The sequence below is a fragment of the Salvia hispanica genome, chromosome 6, assembly GCF_029641045.1.
Source record: "Salvia hispanica isolate PSC_SH4W2 chromosome 6, Shi_PSC_v1, whole genome shotgun sequence".
Lineage (NCBI taxonomy): Eukaryota > Viridiplantae > Streptophyta > Magnoliopsida > Lamiales > Lamiaceae > Salvia > Salvia hispanica.
Window position 1 is genome coordinate 37915590 of NC_142697.1, and position 18635 is coordinate 37934224.

General features: G+C 36.9%; 3 protein-coding genes and 1 pseudogene across 4 annotated transcripts; 3 read left to right on the forward strand and 1 right to left on the reverse strand.

Moving 5' to 3' along the window:
• The first annotated feature begins 2410 nt into the window (after positions 1-2410).
• On the forward strand, positions 2411-6415 carry AOAT2 (alanine-2-oxoglutarate aminotransferase 2). Of its 2 annotated transcripts, none has more exons than XM_048101647.2 (14): positions 2411-2566; positions 3405-3596; positions 3683-3748; positions 3833-3950; positions 4191-4272; positions 4353-4440; positions 4527-4685; positions 4775-4948; positions 5046-5177; positions 5295-5360; positions 5449-5513; positions 5676-5767; positions 5865-6021; positions 6095-6415. In XM_048101647.2, exons 2-14 carry the CDS (start codon positions 3483-3485, stop codon positions 6222-6224), a joined length of 1443 nt encoding a protein of 480 aa, XP_047957604.1. In that variant the 5' UTR covers positions 2411-2566; positions 3405-3482; the 3' UTR covers positions 6225-6415. The 2 variants fall into 2 exon arrangements, with proteins under 2 accessions (XP_047957604.1, XP_088917864.1); XM_089061738.1 differs by lacking the exon at positions 2411-2566 and adding an exon at positions 2621-2643.
• Positions 6416-7141: 726 nt separating this feature from the next.
• Positions 7142-7867, forward strand: LOC125207825 (cyclin-dependent protein kinase inhibitor SMR6 pseudogene; annotated as a pseudogene).
• Positions 7868-13030: 5163 nt separating this feature from the next.
• On the forward strand, positions 13031-15528 carry LOC125204930 (F-box protein At1g70590-like). The gene is made up of 4 exons (XM_048103704.2): positions 13031-13625; positions 14332-14465; positions 14724-14906; positions 15121-15528. Exons 1-4 carry the CDS (start codon positions 13139-13141, stop codon positions 15229-15231), a joined length of 915 nt encoding a protein of 304 aa, XP_047959661.1. The 5' UTR covers positions 13031-13138; the 3' UTR covers positions 15232-15528.
• On the reverse strand, positions 15507-17511 carry LOC125204929 (uncharacterized). The gene has a single exon (XM_048103703.2). The coding sequence runs from the start codon at positions 17398-17400 to the stop codon at positions 15598-15600; it is 1803 nt and encodes a 600-aa protein (XP_047959660.1). The 5' UTR covers positions 17401-17511; the 3' UTR covers positions 15507-15597.
• Between the last annotated feature and the right edge of the window lie 1124 nt (positions 17512-18635).

An 18635-nucleotide genomic window follows, 5' to 3' on the forward strand; every position in this document is an offset into this window, starting at 1 on the left:
TCAAAGTTCACACGGCAGATAACCCGACCGACATGCTAACCAAACCACTGCCAAAAGAGAAGTTCGAGCTTTGTCTAAAGATGGTTGGTTTGAAAGGCGGGAATTGTTAGAGTTTGTATACTAGAAATCACGTTTCGAGTGATTGAATACTGTAAAACTCTTATTTTATTTTTCAATGAATAAAACAGATTATTTTTGTCATAATGTTGTTATGTTTTACATTTAATGGATGTTAATGCATGTTTAAATGTATAAGTTAACTTAACAAAGTCTAAGTCTTTGTTTTAGTAGACCGGTTGTGGGCGTCGTCCACTTTAAGGTAACACGGTCAGTTCTAAACAAAGAAAAAGATGAATTTCACAACCTAGATGGAATTTGACTATCCATCGAGAAAGGTTGCAATGTCAGTCCGCATATTTCTAAGCCTTACTGAAATAAGATGACATTGGTGTGGTATAGCACTGAACGGATCTAACAACAAGACTTGTCCTTGGGCTATCCACTGAAAGGCGAGGTCTTGATAATATTTGTTTCTTAATCAATGTAGGTTAGCATTGAGCATACGGTATTGATTATGCATTACTTTGACTTATCAAATGGTGCGGGTTTTTCGTAACCCAATTATCCTGATATATTGGGTAGTGGTGATCAATATCTAGCGGTGCTAGGATTGCTATTATATTGAATCATGCGCGAGGTGAGTCTCGTTTGATAATGTCCTCAAGAGGAGCGCGAAACAAGGTTTTATTATTCAGAACCTAGCTAGTTGGAGTTTGATTACTCTATGAATAATAAATAAGCGTTTCATGCTAAGTCCACTCTTGGAATTAATAAGAAGTTAATTAATTAAGTCAATAGCAGACATTAATTAATTAATGGACATTTTAATCTTAAGTGCGGGAAATGAAAGTTAAACGGAAACCCGGATTACTTGTAATTTCGGATTTGGATGGGGAGAGTTCAATATTACTTCTGTAGTGGCTGCTCGTAATATTCCAATTATAACTTATATTAAATTGTGGGTTCAATTTAATTAGTAAAAAGTAAATTGGATGAGCCCATATCCAAAACCTTCCATAGATCTCTGTCTGTGCCTAAAAGGAACTTAATATAAATAGGAGAATAAAGGAGACAGAAATAACACAATTTTATTTCATAAAATTTTCGAAAATTTTCGGCCCCCTAGCTGAAGGAGATTTCGAATTCCACTCCTATTTCCAAAAGGATTTCTTCTGTCTTCTTTATTTAAGTCCTAGTATTCTAGTAAGATCAACCCACACTGATATTGGAATACAGTTCGGGAACCAGAGAGAAGATTTGTGGTCTAGTATTCAAAGCATCACGTGGAGAAGGAGCAGCCATCTTCAATTTTTTGGAGAAATTAATTAGGTATTTTTCTGCTCCGTAGAAAAGCATGTTTTAGGTTTCAATATTCTTAAAGCATGATTAATTCAAGTTATGAGCATGATACATGTGATAATTACGCGAATAGATTTTGTCTAAATAATCTGCTAAATAGATATGATTATTATGTGATTTATTGGTGTGATTAATACTTGTAAAATTATGATAATCAAGTTAAAATAGAGTTCTACTAACTCCTTTCATCAGGTTATTATTTTTAAATTTCTCTTTGACTGATTTTAATAAGTAGAATATATTTTTAAAATTTATTTTATTTGAGTCTGTATGGTGAATTAGATATTAACTTTATTTGATTGAGATAGTTTAGGTTAGATAAACTGAAATTTAGCAGAAAGGAGAAAAGGAATAAAAGGTGAGAATTTAGCAGATCGTTGGTTCATGGAAGGATATAGTGAAGAAAAACATTTTGTTTGATTCTCCGGTAAAGAACTAAAAAGGAATAAAATGAATAAAGACTTGTAGTAATTCAATATAGATTGGTTAATAAATGCATAAAAGAATCGAAAACAAAAATTTTCTATAAAAGGGCTATTTTGTAAAACCACTACAGCACTCACAACTAAACTTAATATATTTAACGCTTTAGAAACTGAAATGTATATTATACCCTTATGTAACTGGCCGTAAGGTGGCTGCATAGCATTTCCCTAAAAAAATGTTAAAAGTACAAAATTAATGGTTAAACAGTAAATCAAATCCCACACGTAATCCCATCTGGCGATGGGATTATAACCAATTTAGGAAAAACATCAATTTATCACAATAGGCCGATGGTCATGGGATGATATCCACCATATATTGAACTAAAAAAATTAAAAAAGGGAGGGCTCAATCAACAGAGAGAGAGTCCAAAGAACATATGGTTTTCAAATTGAACCACTCTTCCCTCAGTTGCTTTATCCTAACTTAAAAAATGAGGCCCAAAAATTGCATTGCATCAATCCAGCACTGATGTGGCTGTGGTGTTTCCATAGAATTTATGACTTCCCACATTGCCACCTAAGCCATTTTGCAATATCCCCTTGAATTTATTTTTCAATATTTCAAGAATATATTTATTTGTGAATAAACTAACACAGCATTGTTGGTGCCAATTTGAACTGAAACAGAGCGCCCCTTAATATACGCTGCTCTGAGTCAGGTGAGCCACCTTCAAGTTCTAACTCCTTTAAATCGAGAAAAAACACTCTGTTTCGTGTGTGTTGCCCTTTTTGGTTGGTGGGTTTTGTCTCGTTTGATTAAAGATTGGATTTTTACATCATTTCTTAATGGAATAGTTGTGATTTCTGTGATATAGTATGTGGGTTATCAGATGATGATGGATTTTTACGCTTTATTTTAGTGATCATTACTCAATAGCTTTTTTGCTTCTTAGATTAAGTGAGTACTGCTCTGTTTTCTGCACGTTTTGATTAATTCATAGTGAAAAGGCATGTTTTTTTTAGAGAGATTAGAGAAGTCTCAGTGACTTTGAAGCATCGGTGGTTGTAAATTTGCAATGGTGTCACCAATTTGACTTTTGACATGCATTCTTGTTCAATCTTGGTAGGCTTTAAGTTTCAGTTTTTAGTTGTGAGTTAAGACTGTGTGACTCTTTGCTTGGATGTTTGTGCTGCCGCCTGTATACTCGGCCTTATCTATCTTCAGTCGATAACTTGCACCGTAATTTTGATTCTAGTTGATGACTTGTATATGTTGGCAACTTGACATGTGATGTGCAGTTGATGGATCAATTCCCTCATTTGTAGTCTGATGTTAGTTTCTTGTTAGGCAGTGATATTTTGAAAAAAATGATTCGCTTGGTTTCTCAACAACTGCATTAATTGCAAGGAATATAGAGTAGTTTTTTATTTCTGTCGTCATAATCACTATTGCATGAATATTAGGGTGAATTTGGATGGAGTGTTTGATGTAAGAGGAGGGTTTAGGCTTGTGGATTTGAATTCGTGACCAACTATATTGTGTTTTGCGATTTTTAGGTGTGGATATAGCTTGGTTTCTCTGACACCTGATTGCCACAGATAGTGATCGAAACTTAAGAATATACATAGTTCATCATGTCAAAATCATTAGATTATGAGAATTTGAATGAAAATGTCAAGAAATGCCAGTATGCTGTTCGAGGGGAGCTGTATCTTCGAGCTTCTGAGCTTCAGAAGGAAGGGAAGAAGGTTAGGTTACGAACAATACGTATTAAAATTTAGTTAATCAATATCACAGTCGGTTAGTGAGGCTATACGTGGTGATATGTATACAGATCATCTTCACCAATGTTGGAAACCCTCATGCTCTCGGACAGAAACCTCTGACCTTTCCTCGTCAGGTTGAAATCAGGCTCATGTTTTTATGCAACTTTATGTCTAATGCTGATACTGTATGTTTACTTAGAGAGGAAATCGAATTGCAGGTCGTTGCTCTCTGCCAAGCTCCATTTCTGCTGGATGATCCTAATGTCGGACTTTTGTTTCCGGCTGATGCTATTGCAAAAGCAAAACACTATTTATCCCTTACTTCTGGGGGTCTAGGTATTCAACAATAATCCCATCTCTCTCTCTCTCTCTCTCTCTCTGGAGTATTGTTTGTAATTTTGAGGGGAGTAAATCAGTCTGAAGTTTGTATGAGGAGGTTAAAATCAAACTTATGTGGTAATATATGTGGTAATATATGTATACGATTAAGAAAACCTTTCAAAAGTTTGAGGGGCTAAGAATATACGATGAGCGACTTTAAAAAAAATCCAAAGTGACACGCTTATAATGGACCAGGTGCGTACAGTGATTCTCGCGGCCTTCCTGGAGTTAGGAAGGAAGTTGCAGAGTTCATTGAGAGGCGTGATGGATATCCAAGGTTATAAAAATTGAATGATGAAATGCAGGCGAATTATGAACTTATCAAACTGATCATCTCGACTTTTGCATCTGTGGCAGTGATCCAGAACTAATATTTCTAACAGATGGTGCTAGTAAAGGAGTGATGCAGATCTTGCAATCTATCATACGCGGTGCACATGATGGGGTATACTTCTTGAACTTCTCGGCTATCTTTGTTGTTGTGTTCACAATGTTTTCTGTCGTAACTAACAATCTTTGTTTCATTCCTAGATACTTGTTCCTGTGCCACAATATCCACTGTACTCAGCTACAATATCTTTGCTTGGTGGATCTCTCGTTCCTTATTATCTTGAGGAGACTGCAAACTGGGGGCTTGATATTGGTAACCTTCGTCAATCAGTTGCTCAGGCTCGTTCTCAAGGAATCACCGTAAGCACTTCTCAGTCTGAGCTTGTTAGTGCGATGAATATGCACCTATGGTTTTCATCTCGTCTAATCATATTTCAACGGTGTAAAAGGTACGGGCCATGGTGATCATAAACCCCGGCAACCCTACAGGCCAGTGCCTCAGTGAAGCAAATCTTAAGGAAATTCTAAACTTCTGTTACCAAAACAATGTGGTGTTGCTTGGTGATGAAGTTTATCAGCAAAACATATACCAAGACGAGCGTCCCTTCATAAGTTCGCGAAAGGTACGTGTTTTTTAACTGACTGGCTGTTAAAATTGTGCCAACATCTCTCTCCACATTTCCCCAAATCGGACTCACATTTTGTCTTCCAACAATTAAGGTTCTGATGGACATGGGGCCACCCATTAGCAAGGCGGTCGAGCTTGTTTCGTTCCACACTGTCTCAAAAGGCTACTGGGGAGAATGTGGGCAACGTGGTGGCTACTTTGAGATGACTAACATTTCTCCAAAGGTTTGTGATTATATAGTACCGTATCAAAGCAACACACTCGAGTTTTTTTTTTGAGCTTGATTACGAATCTGTTCTATTAAAACAACTACCTTCGCTGTGTTTGTTTTTCAATTGCAGACAGTGGAAGAAATCTACAAGGTTGCTTCGATATCACTCAGTCCCAACGTTCCTGCACAGATATTCGTATGTCTTGTATACTACAGCTTGTGTTCTTGATGCAAGTATCTATAAAACATCTCGATATTTTCCTAATTACATCACCACTTGGCAGATGGGCCTTATGATGAACCCTCCTAAACCTGGGGATATATCATATGATCAATTCAACAGAGAGAGGTATGCCTGGTTTTGCCACGACCCTGTTTTAAGTGTTTTTAATCACATTGTAAAATAGACGAATTTCTGCTAGAAAACCATCGAAAAGAGAAGCATTAGGCCACCAATATCTCTGATCCCTAAAGAGATGCTGATTTCTTCATCATTTTCTCGATTTTGCAGCAAAGGAATTCTGGAGTCGCTGAGGAAGAGGGCGCATATAATGACCGACGGGTTCAACAGCTGTAGAAACGTCGTCTGCAACTTCACTGAAGGTCCTTTGTGTTCTAGCATCACACAACATCATGCCTAGTTCAAGAACATTTTGTTTGAATTTTAGTAGTTTTACATACTTGATGTTGATGGTGGCAGGTGCTATGTATTCTTTCCCACAAATACGGCTGCCACCAAAGGCCATCGAGGCTGCCAAGAGTGTTGGAAAAGTGCCTGATGTTTTCTACTGTCTTAAGCTCCTAGAAGCCACAGGCATCTCCACCGTCCCAGGTTCTGGCTTCGGGCAAAAGGAAGGGTACGTGCACCACATTTTCTTCTTTTAAAATCTCCGGTAATGCTGACTGGCCTCTTATCTTGCTTGAACGTAGGGTTTTCCATCTGCGAACCACCATCTTGCCTGCGGAGGAGGACATGCCTGCGATCATGGACAGTTTCAAGAAATTCAACGACAAATTCATGGAGCAGTACGAGGACTACCAAGGGTACTCGAGGATGTGAGAGGAGAAGTGGTGAAGCAGAAGAAGGCATCTGCTGTATATTGTTGGGATATTTATGTAACATGTTGCATGAATTTCATTACTACAAGCTACTGTTGATTTTATACACTCTCTTTTGTATCTAAATGTGACTTATCACAACCTCTGTGACTGTTTAAATCATCATCAATACTAGAGGACTGTTATTACCTATGTTGTTTTTTTCTTCGGTCGTATTCCAATCTCGTGTTTCATTTCATCAGTTACAATACGATAGGATAACATATTATATTGATAACATCTGGATCAATATAACTAATCTTGTTAGGGTGACTTTTGCTATTTTGAACGATGTTTCTCATAAAATATGTCGATTTTAAACAATGTAAATTAAACAATTGAACTGATTCAAACACATATTTTCAAAATTAAATTAAAATGGTGTCAATCTTGAATAATGTCACTTATATTCTCATAAAAGTAGAGATACTTGGGAGAGCACGAGTTTAAATATATAGTTGGTATAAAAAAGAGAGAGAAAAATAAAATAAGTAATTGCAGTATTGTTAATAGAGAATGAGCATCACTTCATTAGAGAGAAAAATTACCAAAAATAAAAAAAGAATATCAAAATGGGAGTCTCTATTTATGTAAGACTTGAGTATACATAAAACTTTATTATAACTCAATCCATACGAATGAACTTAAATCTCTAAATTTGATGGTTAAGTGATGAGGGACTCGCGAGGAAATTTTACAACTGACTAGGGCAAAATCGGAAAGTAAGAGAACCGACGGTTGAAACAAAAACTAATTGGCGCCAGGACTCAAAGTCAATATTGATTAAATTACTCTGCTACCCTCGCCAGCAAAAACTCGTCACGAGCTCAATCCCTTTTCCCAGTCCTTTAAAATCTCCCTCTTTGCTTAGGTCACAACTTCCTCGGGTTCTCTCTCTCCAATTTCCTCACCTCCCTTCATTTAAACTCCCCCCCTTTTCCATAAGAAACATCACAAAATCCCCCTTTTTTATCTCTCAATAATCAATTCCATCTTTCTTCCCCACACCAAAAAAAAGATCAAAAAAGAGTGAATCCCTTTTCCCATTTCCGCACATAACATACATACAACCCATCAAAATTCGATCTTTTCAAATGGGTGTTCCCGAAAAGCTTCATTCCATAGATAGTGGAGCTGTGGATTCCGAAAAATGGGTTCTTTCCGCCGGAATCGCTCTCAGAAAGCCGGTTTTCACCAAACCGGCGGAGAAAACCGACTCCGACGAGGATTTGCCGACGACTCCGACGTACGCCGAGTCGAGAATGCCGGCGAGATTGCTCTGCCCGCCGCCGCCAAAGAAGCGAAAGCCGGCGCCGGCGAGATCATGCCACTACGGTGGAGTGAGAGAGTTTTTCAACCCTCCTGATTTGGAGACTATCTTCATACAAAGAGTTGAGGGTGCCTAATTAAATAAATTTAGTGGGAGCTTTCTTAATCTAATTTTTAGGTCTTTGTAATGGATATTTTATTTTCCTATGTAAGAAGAAGTGTAAGATGTGAAAGGGCAATCTAACTAGGTTATTACCACTCATGACTTGTTTGCCACAATCATTGTATCGATGTTGGCCTTTTGGTTTATTGAAATTGATGATGGGATTTCGAATATGGTAAAAACTTAGATTACTAGTGTCGGATTTTGGATTGTGATGCATTAATTAGATGGGAATTCCCACATCTGTCGCAGCTTGCCTCATATGGGAAAACCATTCATATGATGCATGTGCATTTGCCTCTACCAAATAGAGTTCGAAAATATTTACACGTGACATGTGTTAGTTTGTCAGTCAAAGATGAAATACTGTATGTTTTCATGCTTTGAGCAAGTGGCGGTGATGGAGCTCAGAGTGTCGATAATGCGCAATTTTTGAGACGTTTTTTCTCTATTCAGTAGGACATGAGTTTAAGTGATCTGTATGAGTAGCTTGATCGTGGGAATTGCTTTAATTTTGATATGTAGTAATATGTATTGTAAATTATTTAGCATTATCTTGTAGTAACACTTTAATTTGAATGTGTTGAGAATGTCCCACCAAACAATGACTTCCCACCCATGTAGGACGCCCTTATGATAGTGGGAAGCTTCTCTGTATATGCTTTTCTTTTTCTATGATAAGTGTGGGCAAAGGACAAACTACACAAAGTGATATAGAGATTACTACTACCATATAAGAATCCTATGCTCTCTCTCTCTCTTCATGTATATGTGTCTCTGTATTTTATATATAGAGAGAGAGATGCATACACTAGTGGCATACAACATTCATCAAGAATTTCAAGATTATCCTCATTTAGTTACTACTTTATTACTACATTTTTTGCCTCCATATGTTTTCTTGATGAAATTAAATGGTAATATTTGAATTTTGACAAAAGGAGCAATAACATTAAGCCATCTTTTTGTATGTACGTGAGAGAGGAATTAAAAGATTTTTTTTCTATAAAAATAAAATTAGTTGGATAAATAGGAAACATCAAGCAAAAGAAGTCTGCTGCTGACATATGTACGCATTTTTATGGAAGAAACTAATATTGATGATGTTGAATGGAGTCCAAAATGAGAAAAGGAATATTGGAAGCTCCTATTTTTCTTTTAGTTTTTTTTTTTAATAAAAATACATTTGTCGATCCTATATGAATTCATATAGTAGAAAAAATTTAGGTCGTGTCGTGAGGACTGGGGTCAACCCATCGCATCTGCAATAAATCAAGATTGTCGTCACTATAAATATTTTTGGATGATCATTTAATTTTAGACTTAAATCAAGCCATGCACCCAAATTGAACATGCATATAGTTAAAATTAAATGGTTTCTGTGTTTTTAAAAATCGATAATTTGCATAGTGAATTTTTTTAAGAATTTTATTCGAGGACAACTTTATGTAAAAGTATGATTAGACACGTCAAAACATTATCTAGGCAGTTCATTCACACCTAAAGATTAGATAGTGACATCACACGCCTAATAGATGTAGCCTTTTTTGTTTAATTTATTCATTGCAACAATCCCCAAAACTGCCACAACCACTCAAATATTTGAAATTCAGCACATATTTATTATACGTAAAATTTTGTAAATTTGCATGTTAAAATATTGTGATAAAGCTCTCCAGCTTCGCCAATTACAAGTAATAATAACAAGGGTGAACTGCACCTAATCCCAAGCATTTTTAGGAATTAATAAATATACTATAGGGATCGGTGCGTTTTAAAGAAACAAATAATATAATTTCATAACTTGGCATGAAGTGAGTGAGAGGAGGTATTAGGTGATAATTCTTTTTTGGCTTGAAGCGATCAATAATTGAAGACAGCACATGAGAGGGGGCTTGTAATATTCTTTACACTAAAAATGCATATTTTTTTATGCTTAGTTTCTTGTTTTTTATTGTTCATTGAAAGAGAAATTTGCAGCACTTTAATCTTTTTATATATAACTATTTTGGTGGAAAGTAGGCCACATCCAGCGTGTTCCAGTTCTAGGGACTTCCCATGATTTGTAGAATATACATCTCTTAAAATTGAATATACGTCATTAATGTTTAATACTACTACTAGCTATTGTATTTTGTACTTACTATATATATATATACAACTACATTATTAGTTAAAAGTAAACTAATTTTTATAATTTTATAAATCCACGAGCTAAAATAAAAATCTTTATAATTTGAAGTGTTACTTATATCTCCCACAAGCAACAATAAAATATGCAGTTTTTCTAGACAAACTTTTAGTAAGAGCATCTCTAAGGGAAATGATAAATAGAGAGGTAAAAAAAAATAACTACCATATTTACTTCTTTTTAATAAAATTTCATGCTCCAATGAAAAAGGTATGGGAAGGTATTATACCTTCTTTCATTTTGAAAGAAGTATATTTAACTCTTCTTGGAGAAAACAAAAAAGGTAAAAAAGTTAGTTATTTTTGTTTGTCTTCTTAATTTACATTCTTCTCTTGGAGTTTATTAGTACTTTTTAAGAAGGTATAATTACCTTTTTTTTAGAAGATAGAGAAATATAACTTCTCAACTTATCTTTTCCCCTTAGAGATGCTTTAACTGACGAAGTTAAATAAATTTACCTGAATTTTTGTCGGTAAAAATTTTTTAATAAAAAAGAATTAATAATGATTCTTCATTTATCCCCAACTAACTCAACATCTAACCTATTGGATATGTGAGAATAATTGTAGACTAAACTGTACTTCATTGTTGTCACCATCATAAAATTTTCATCCGAGATTTCTTGACAATGCATTTTAGTTTTCGTCAAAACCTTGAGGATCCTACTCAAATTTCAAGTACATAAAAACTGTATAGTACACCATTGCACTTGCATAAATTCTCGTAATATAGGTATTATATTAGTTATGTCTAAAATCAATTAACAATTCATGATGAGGATATGAATCATGATGGAATTAGAAGAAATCGTGACTAGTACTTGATCATAATAATAAATGATATTTAAATAATTTCCATACGTTATGGATACTTATGCAATTAGGGTTAAATGGAGTATATTATCAAATCGGCTTATAAATTTTTCTACTAACTTTTGTGAGTGAGGATCTTATCACAACATGTGACCAGCCCTAGTTTTAACAAAGAAACAATGAGACAAAAACTTAAGCACAATTTACTATTTATATAGTATTTAAATTCATTATCTATCTGGATAGAGTCTGAAGAATGTTGCCACGACAAAATAAATTCAAAATGCAACAGATGTGAAAATAATTTAAACTATTCTATTTTCGTTATTCCTTTTCCTTTTTTCCTGTATGAAGCCAATGGCAGATTCGAAACATGTTGATGTTGTACAGAAATATGACAATAGATTTTGGAGAATGTATTACAAAAAAGAACTCTGTTCATTTACCATATTTGTCTCCCGCGCACAATATAATAAAATTGGAATATATCATTGCCACATAATTCAAAAATAGATTTATATAACAACTATTGTTTTAAGAAAAACTAAAATTTTACATGCCCTATTCACAGATAAAATCAAAGGCAATCATGTGATTTTATAGTAGTCTTCAAACTCATACCGTATAAAATCACGAGATTGTTTATCCACCGACAAAATCATTCCAAGGAAATTTATGCCCATTCAATGTGGTTATTTATTCTCCATCAATTCCAAGCATTTTATTTCTGACAGGCTCATACGGTAAAAAAAAGAAAAAAAAAAAAAAAAAAAGAGGTAAAATTAGCACATATTTTCCCTACTATATCTAATATCTTGATTTATTTGTCCAAAATACTACGTAAATGTATAAATAAACAGGTTAATGTGTTGCTGGGTAACAATATTGGAATAAATTTTACGATTATGAGTATCCGATAATATAGTGGAAAGAAAGGTCTACCCATTTTTTTTAAAAGAAAAAAAAAAGCAAGAACCTTGTTCTTCCATTTTTTCTGACCATTTTGAAAATTACATCCTAATTATTAAAACAGATGATTTCATTTTCTTGAGGACTTCTTAATAATAATAGAATACGTATACTACTAGTACTACAATATGTGATAAAAATGACTATGCTAATGAAGTACATGGGCAAGAAATCATATGCCCAATTATCAAAATTTTAACATCAGATGTAAACTAAGCAAATGCAATCATACTACTTAAAAGTCCATCACAAAAGCCCAGCCCGAATAAGAGCCAATATATTCAAAATCAGGTTCATGACATCTCGGCCCGCTTCACAAATTGTGCCAACCCACTTATCATTTGAAGGATGAATTACATTAGATACTTGGATTATCAACATTTAATAAAAACATCTCAGATTCTCAAATTATCTGTTATTTATGCGAATGAACTCATTGTAAATTTTTAATTATTACTTTTATTATTTTTATGATAAAATTATTTCAACTTTTGCAACACTTCATTCATTTTTAGCGAACTCATGAACGTCTTTATGTACTCCATATTTTTAATGAACAAAAGGAATTACTAATTTTAGTCAATTCCCAACTAAATAAATAATACTCCATCCGTCCATGAAAATTAAACCAATTTTTGGACGACGTGAATTTTAATAGTAGTAAAAAATTGATAAAATAAGAGAAAAAAAGAGAAAGTAAATAAAGTAAGTGAGTCAGTGAGATAAGGAAAAATAATAGATAAAGATAATGAGTAAAAGTAGATAAACAGAGAAAAACTCTTTACTACTTAAAAGTATGACTATTTTTTATGGACGTCCAAACATGGCACTAAAAAAAATGGCTTCACATCCACGTCTTGCAACTTTTGTAGTACTACGTAATTTTTAAGACAGCGATATGGAGTGAGTAAATTAACGTGAATTAGATTATTTTACTGATCAAATTAATTTTTTAATTTATAAATATGTGGTGATATTTTAAAAAACTTTGCATTTTGCTGGGGCTAGGGGTTAAGATGACCACCCTATCCCCTGTAAGTTGGAGTAGTATAATGTTACACTATTATATTCCAAGGACGTTTTTATTTTGACAGATGAATTCAGATATTGATATTTAGTAGAAAAGAAAAAGTAAAAAAAGAAAATGAGGGAATAAAATAAGAGAAATAGAAAAATGAATAGTATCCCAAACAAAAAATAGGGTCAGAGAAGTATTTTAGTCTAAATGATTTTATATAATGCCACGCATAATTTATGAAATAATTCCCCCAATTATAAATTTTATTCAGTCAACTTAGAGTTTTGAAAAATGAAAACCGGGTTCTGTATATATTGATTGACCAATAAAATATGTAGTTATAAAGTGTAGTACACAAGAATTTCACAAACATTTTGTCACGAAATTGCATTCGTTACAAAAACACACACTATGACTATGGTGGTCTGAACACCACCTCTCACCGTCGAAGAAAATGACGTGGCCGTGCAATTCCGACGGAAATCACCACTTCGCACCGCTTTCCTTTTCGAGGAAACCCAAGGAATCCCCCACTCTCGCCAAATCCTCCACTTCGCCCCCAAAATCGTCGGATTTCTCGGCGCTGCCGTACGACGTGCTGGCGAGGATCGCGGCGCCGTTCGCGCTGCCGAGCCTGAAGACGGCGTCGCTGGTGTGCAGGGCGTGGAGGGACGCTCTGAAGCCGCTGCGCGAGGCGATGGTGCTCCTCAAGTGGGGGAGGAGATTCAGGAGCGGGAGGGGAGGGGTGAAGGCCAATTCGAAGAAGGCGCTCGATTGCTTCCTCAAAGGGGCGGCGCGTGGGTCCACGCTCGCCATGGTGGCTGCCGCATCCATCTATTGGGGGATGGGGAAGAAGGGCCAAGGGATTGCTTGGTATCGCTTGGCGGCGGAGCTCGGTGATCACACCGGACAGTGTAATTTGGCCATTTGTTATTTTCAAGGTAACAATTTTTTTTGTTTAAATCCATAATTTTGATTAATAAAATCCAATTGATAAATTAAAATCCTTATTATAGATTAATAAGCCCTAATTGTGGATGTAGTGAACTTTGATGAATCTGTTTGCTGTTTTATTCATCATTGGTAGAGATATCATAGTCTTATTGATGTTTGATGATGTTAGTTTGAGGAGTTAAGTTTTTTATTTAAATCTACGAATTAGTTATGGATTGAGATCAAAATGGGAGATGATGGTCTCGAACATAAGGAGAATAAATGGAGTAGATTCAGTTGGGAGATGATGGTGTTGAACATAAGAACAATGCTAGTCTTGGTGTTATGAGAAGGAATTTTAAGTGATTTAGGCCATGCCAAATGATCCCGTGTCGCATTAGTTCTGCTCTTTAATGAAATCATGGGGTTCGTTTACCCCGTGCACCAGGCAGATGGATATTGATAGTTATTTGGGTCTATGATGCCCAACTTCCACGCTTGGGTCGTCTGAGGTTCGCCTTTCAAGTTCCTTCATTCAACGCCGTTTCCACTAGGACCTGTTGTTTCAGATGAATGGAGACTGATATAAGAATAAGCTGGTATTTATTACTATGTTTTTATCCAGAGTGAAAGGAATGTTTTGAAGATTGGCAGTTGGAGAGGAAATACTATCCTTTAGATTTTCTAAATATGCCTGGGTGTTATATGCTGCAGCTTATCCTTCAAAGACCAGAGAAGCGATTGGATGGTTATACCAGGCTTCCTTTGGTGGCCATGTCCGTGCTCAATACCAGCTCGCACTTTGTCTGCACCAAGGTCGAGGGATGGAGCGGAGTCTCCCAGAAGCGGTATTCCCCAGCATTTTTTACTTCACATTTGACACACACATATACTTCTTTTCACTTTTTAGTCACATGTCGCTCGTTTTTCAAAGTCACTGGTCATCTTATACATGTGTGTTGAGGTTGTTTGTGTTTTGTTTCTTGTTCCAAATATGGAATTTTCTACCTTAACTGGCAGTGGTGCCTTGTAAGAAAATCTATGACTACTTGAATGCATATGAGAGTAAGAGGTCTTCTTTTCCTTGATTCTGAAACTTATGACAGGCTCGTTGGTACATAAGAGCAGCAGAAGGGGGATATGTGCACGCAATGTACAATACATCTCTGTGCTACTTGATGGGTGAAGGTTTGGCGCAGTCCAACCGATTGGCTAGAAAATGGATGAAGAGAGCTGCTGATCATGGCCACAGCAAAGCTCAGTTCAAGCACGGACTGTGTCTTTTTTCAGTAAGTATACATTGTTCTTCTAGAAGCAAGGACTAGACGTTACAACGAGGGGGCATTTACTTTGTATGATTAGTCAAGTTTACGTATTTGAACATGAGCTAACAAGTGCATAATTGTTCAATCCAGCAAAGGCTTACATGATCTAACAAAGCTTGTAGGTGGATTTGCCTATATTCGTTTATCCATCTGAGTTATGTCGTTGATATGATTCTAGGAAGGGGATATGATGAAGGCCGTGGTGTACCTGGAGCTGGCCACCCTTGCTGGGGAGAGAGCCGCTGCTGACGTGAAGAATTTTATTCTCCAGCAACTTTCAGCAACCTGACGTGATCGGGCATGCTACTTGTAAATACCGAGCGCAATCTGACTGCCTGACCCTCTTGATGTCCTTGCTTAATACGATACCGCAAACAGTTTCCTCATCTCCATGGGTATATATCTTCCCCTTGAATAAATGCAGATCTATATTTGATGATATGCATCATATCAGCCACTTTAACTGTAAGTTGTAAGTTTGTGTGTGTTTGTGATGAGCAGATTTGTTAATATCTTCAATTCACACTTGTGGTAGAATTTGGACTTATTCTGATGGTCATCATATTATGGAGAAATGTTTAGTATATATTACAAAAAATGCCTCAGTTTTCATTAATTTTTCAATACAAAAACTCACAAAAACATAGGACTAAAACTATCTCTGAGTGAGCATGCCAGAGTGAGAGTGATGAAACACAGTGAGATGGTAGATTGCTTGAGGTATCAGCTCCTTCAACTGGGGGTGTTGGACGATGAGAGCTCGGTCGACACCTTCCAACGCGCCAGCCACCCCCTCCCGTTCCAAGTCATCGCTCTTCCCAGCGTGGATGGCGAGGTAGCACGCGAGAATCACACCATGCAGTCGCGCCTCGTCATTGTTGCTTCTCAACAGCCTCATGAGGAGAGGAACGCCACCAAACTCGATGATCGTCTTGCAATGCTGGACGCAGAGGAAATTGTCGGGGCAACCGAACTTTCCTAGCGCAGCAGCCGCCTCTGCAGCCACAGCCTCGTCCCCGTGACCTAGCAACGCGACCAATGGGCCAAGAACCCTCATCTCCCTAGCCGGGAACGTCCGAGCCAAGCAGCCAACCGCTCTTATGCTAGCTACCTGCAACGACGGATCATCAGATTCTTGAATAATCCTAATTAGCTGGTCCACGACACCCTTAGCTGCCGGCGAGTTTGTCTTGAAAGCTGCGCGCCTGAGGTCTGCGTTGGACTCAGCTGCAGTAGTTATCTCCGTTAACGACATCAAGCAATTCCTCTGCAGCTCGCCTCGTTCTACCTCGATGAGCTTAGCTAAACAGAGCAAACCCTTTGTCTCTGCGATTCGCCTGCTATTTGCCACACTCCCTCTAGCTAGCATCCACAGTGCCTTAGCACAACTAGTTTTGAGCTCAATTTTCATCTCTGCAGATTGGGACGGATACGAAGAGGAAGACGACGACAACACCGACGACTCCTTGTTGATCTGCACAATGGAATGTATGCTATTTTCCCCCAATTTGAGCATAGAATTTTCCACGAATAGGTCAAACGATAGCAATGTGACAAGAGCCCTAATTACATTTTCCCGCGCAAATTCTTCTTGTGCAAGAGGGGAATTCTGCGCCATTTCAGCTACCAAACTGGCAACTTTGATCTGCACCTTAACTGCAGAATTTCCCAAAATTTGTGCTATAATCGGCGCGCCGTGCTCGTCGATGATCGCCTGCACTCGGTTTTGATCGTTTGCGAGGTTGATGAGCGATGACGCAGCTGCAATTTGCGCTTCTGAAGAAGTTCTATCCTTCAACAGCTTCAACAATGGCGGAATCCCGCCTTCTTCAACTATGATCTGCTTGTTTCTGTCGTTGTCTCTTGCTAGCGAAGCTAATTCGTTCGCAGCCTCGATTTTATCCTGCAATTGGCCTATATGCAGCGCCGCCGTGAGCGCCCAAACCCAGGCGATTATCGGGTCGTTGCTGGCGATAGGGGGAAGCGTGAGCACGATTCCGCCGCCGCCGTCGAGGATGGAGAGGATCCATTTCATGTCCGCCGCGGAGGCGTCGAGGAGGGCGAGGAGCTTGCGGAAGTCGGCAGCGGAGACGATCGTCACGACGCGGCGGAGGGCGCTGCGCCGCCGGCACTTCTTCATCAGCGCCAGCGACCTCTCGAGGGTTTTGGTCACCTCCGCCGCGACGCGGCGGAGCGGGCGGTCGTAGGCGGCGTCGGCAGCGAGGCGGGCGGCGGAGCGGAGCATCTGGCGGAGGCGCTCCACCTGCTTGGCGACCTCGGAGCACTCGAATTTGAACGATTCCGCCTCCTTGGCTGCGGCGGCGATTTGGTCGGAGAGCTGAATCGGAAATGATAGGGCTTCTCCGATTCGCTTCTGATGCAGCTCAATTGTGCGGGACTTCAGCGATTGCGGTTTCTTAGGAATTGTTGCTGCTGTGGATGAGGGTTTTACTGCCATTTTTGAGAAATTGAAGGTCGATTTTGATCGGAAAAAATGGTAGTCAGGTTACATTTTTGTTTGTATTGTGGAATGCTACTGAAGTTGAGAATTTATTAACTAAGATTTATATTCTGCAATCGAATGTCGATCATAAATAATTAAATAATGCAATGTTTATTAATAGAATTAAATATTCCAATATTCAGGTGCGTTCGATATATTCTGGATGCTTCGGTAATCATTTTTTTAATATAATCTCTTTAAAGTCAAAAAACATTTACTTTCAATAAAAACTTTTTCTATATGTACATCTACTAGTATTTGATGAAGTTTTACTTTGTCACGATATGAATCGTCGTGAGTATTTTTTTCAATTTTCAGTCACAAATTTTTAAAATGGCACTCAGATTACAATGTAAATAGTTGATTATGAATTCATGTTTAAAATTTACTAAATAAATTCAACTTTCAATGGGTTATTAATAAATCAATGATGTTAAATAATTGAGTGGATTTGCATGGTTGAAAATTTTCTGGACAAACGTATTGGAACCAACTGAAATTTGCTTGTGTTAGTGGCTCATAAAATTGAACTTTTTCCCTAAAAATTATTTTTATTTTGTGTATTTTATTCTCCACTCATGGCGAATCTTCTAGATTTTGATGATAGAATAATATCTTGTACATTATCGTCGTTACATAGTGTAATTTATATGACATGTTCGTATATTTGTCAGTATTCACATTCGCAACAATGATATTAAATGTATGCAATCGATCAAATTATGCATATCTTTTTTATGTAAAAACAGTATAGCAGTTATTTTATTATTACTATATGAATTTTTAATTTTTTATTTTTTATTTTTTATTTTTTATATATCTTAGTTGGTGGTGGATTAAGACGGTGGCATTTCAGGCATTTCTTTGTTGCAAAGAAAAGTTCGAAGAATTTCCACAGTTAATTTGTTTAACTATCAAATTTTTATTGAACTGAATTGTATTGTTTGTATTGAGATATTTGGAGTACTCAACACCTTGGTATTTATAGGAGGTGTTAGAGCACTCCCAATGGAGTTCCCTAAAAACTCCCTTATTTCTCCCTAACTCCTGCCACATCAGCGCCACATCAGCACCAAAATTTATCCCCAGTTTTTAGCCAAGTGCTACATTGGTTTCTCCCTTATTTCTCCCTTATTTCTCCCTAACTCAACATTTCATTTTTACATCATTATTTTTTATATTATTTAATT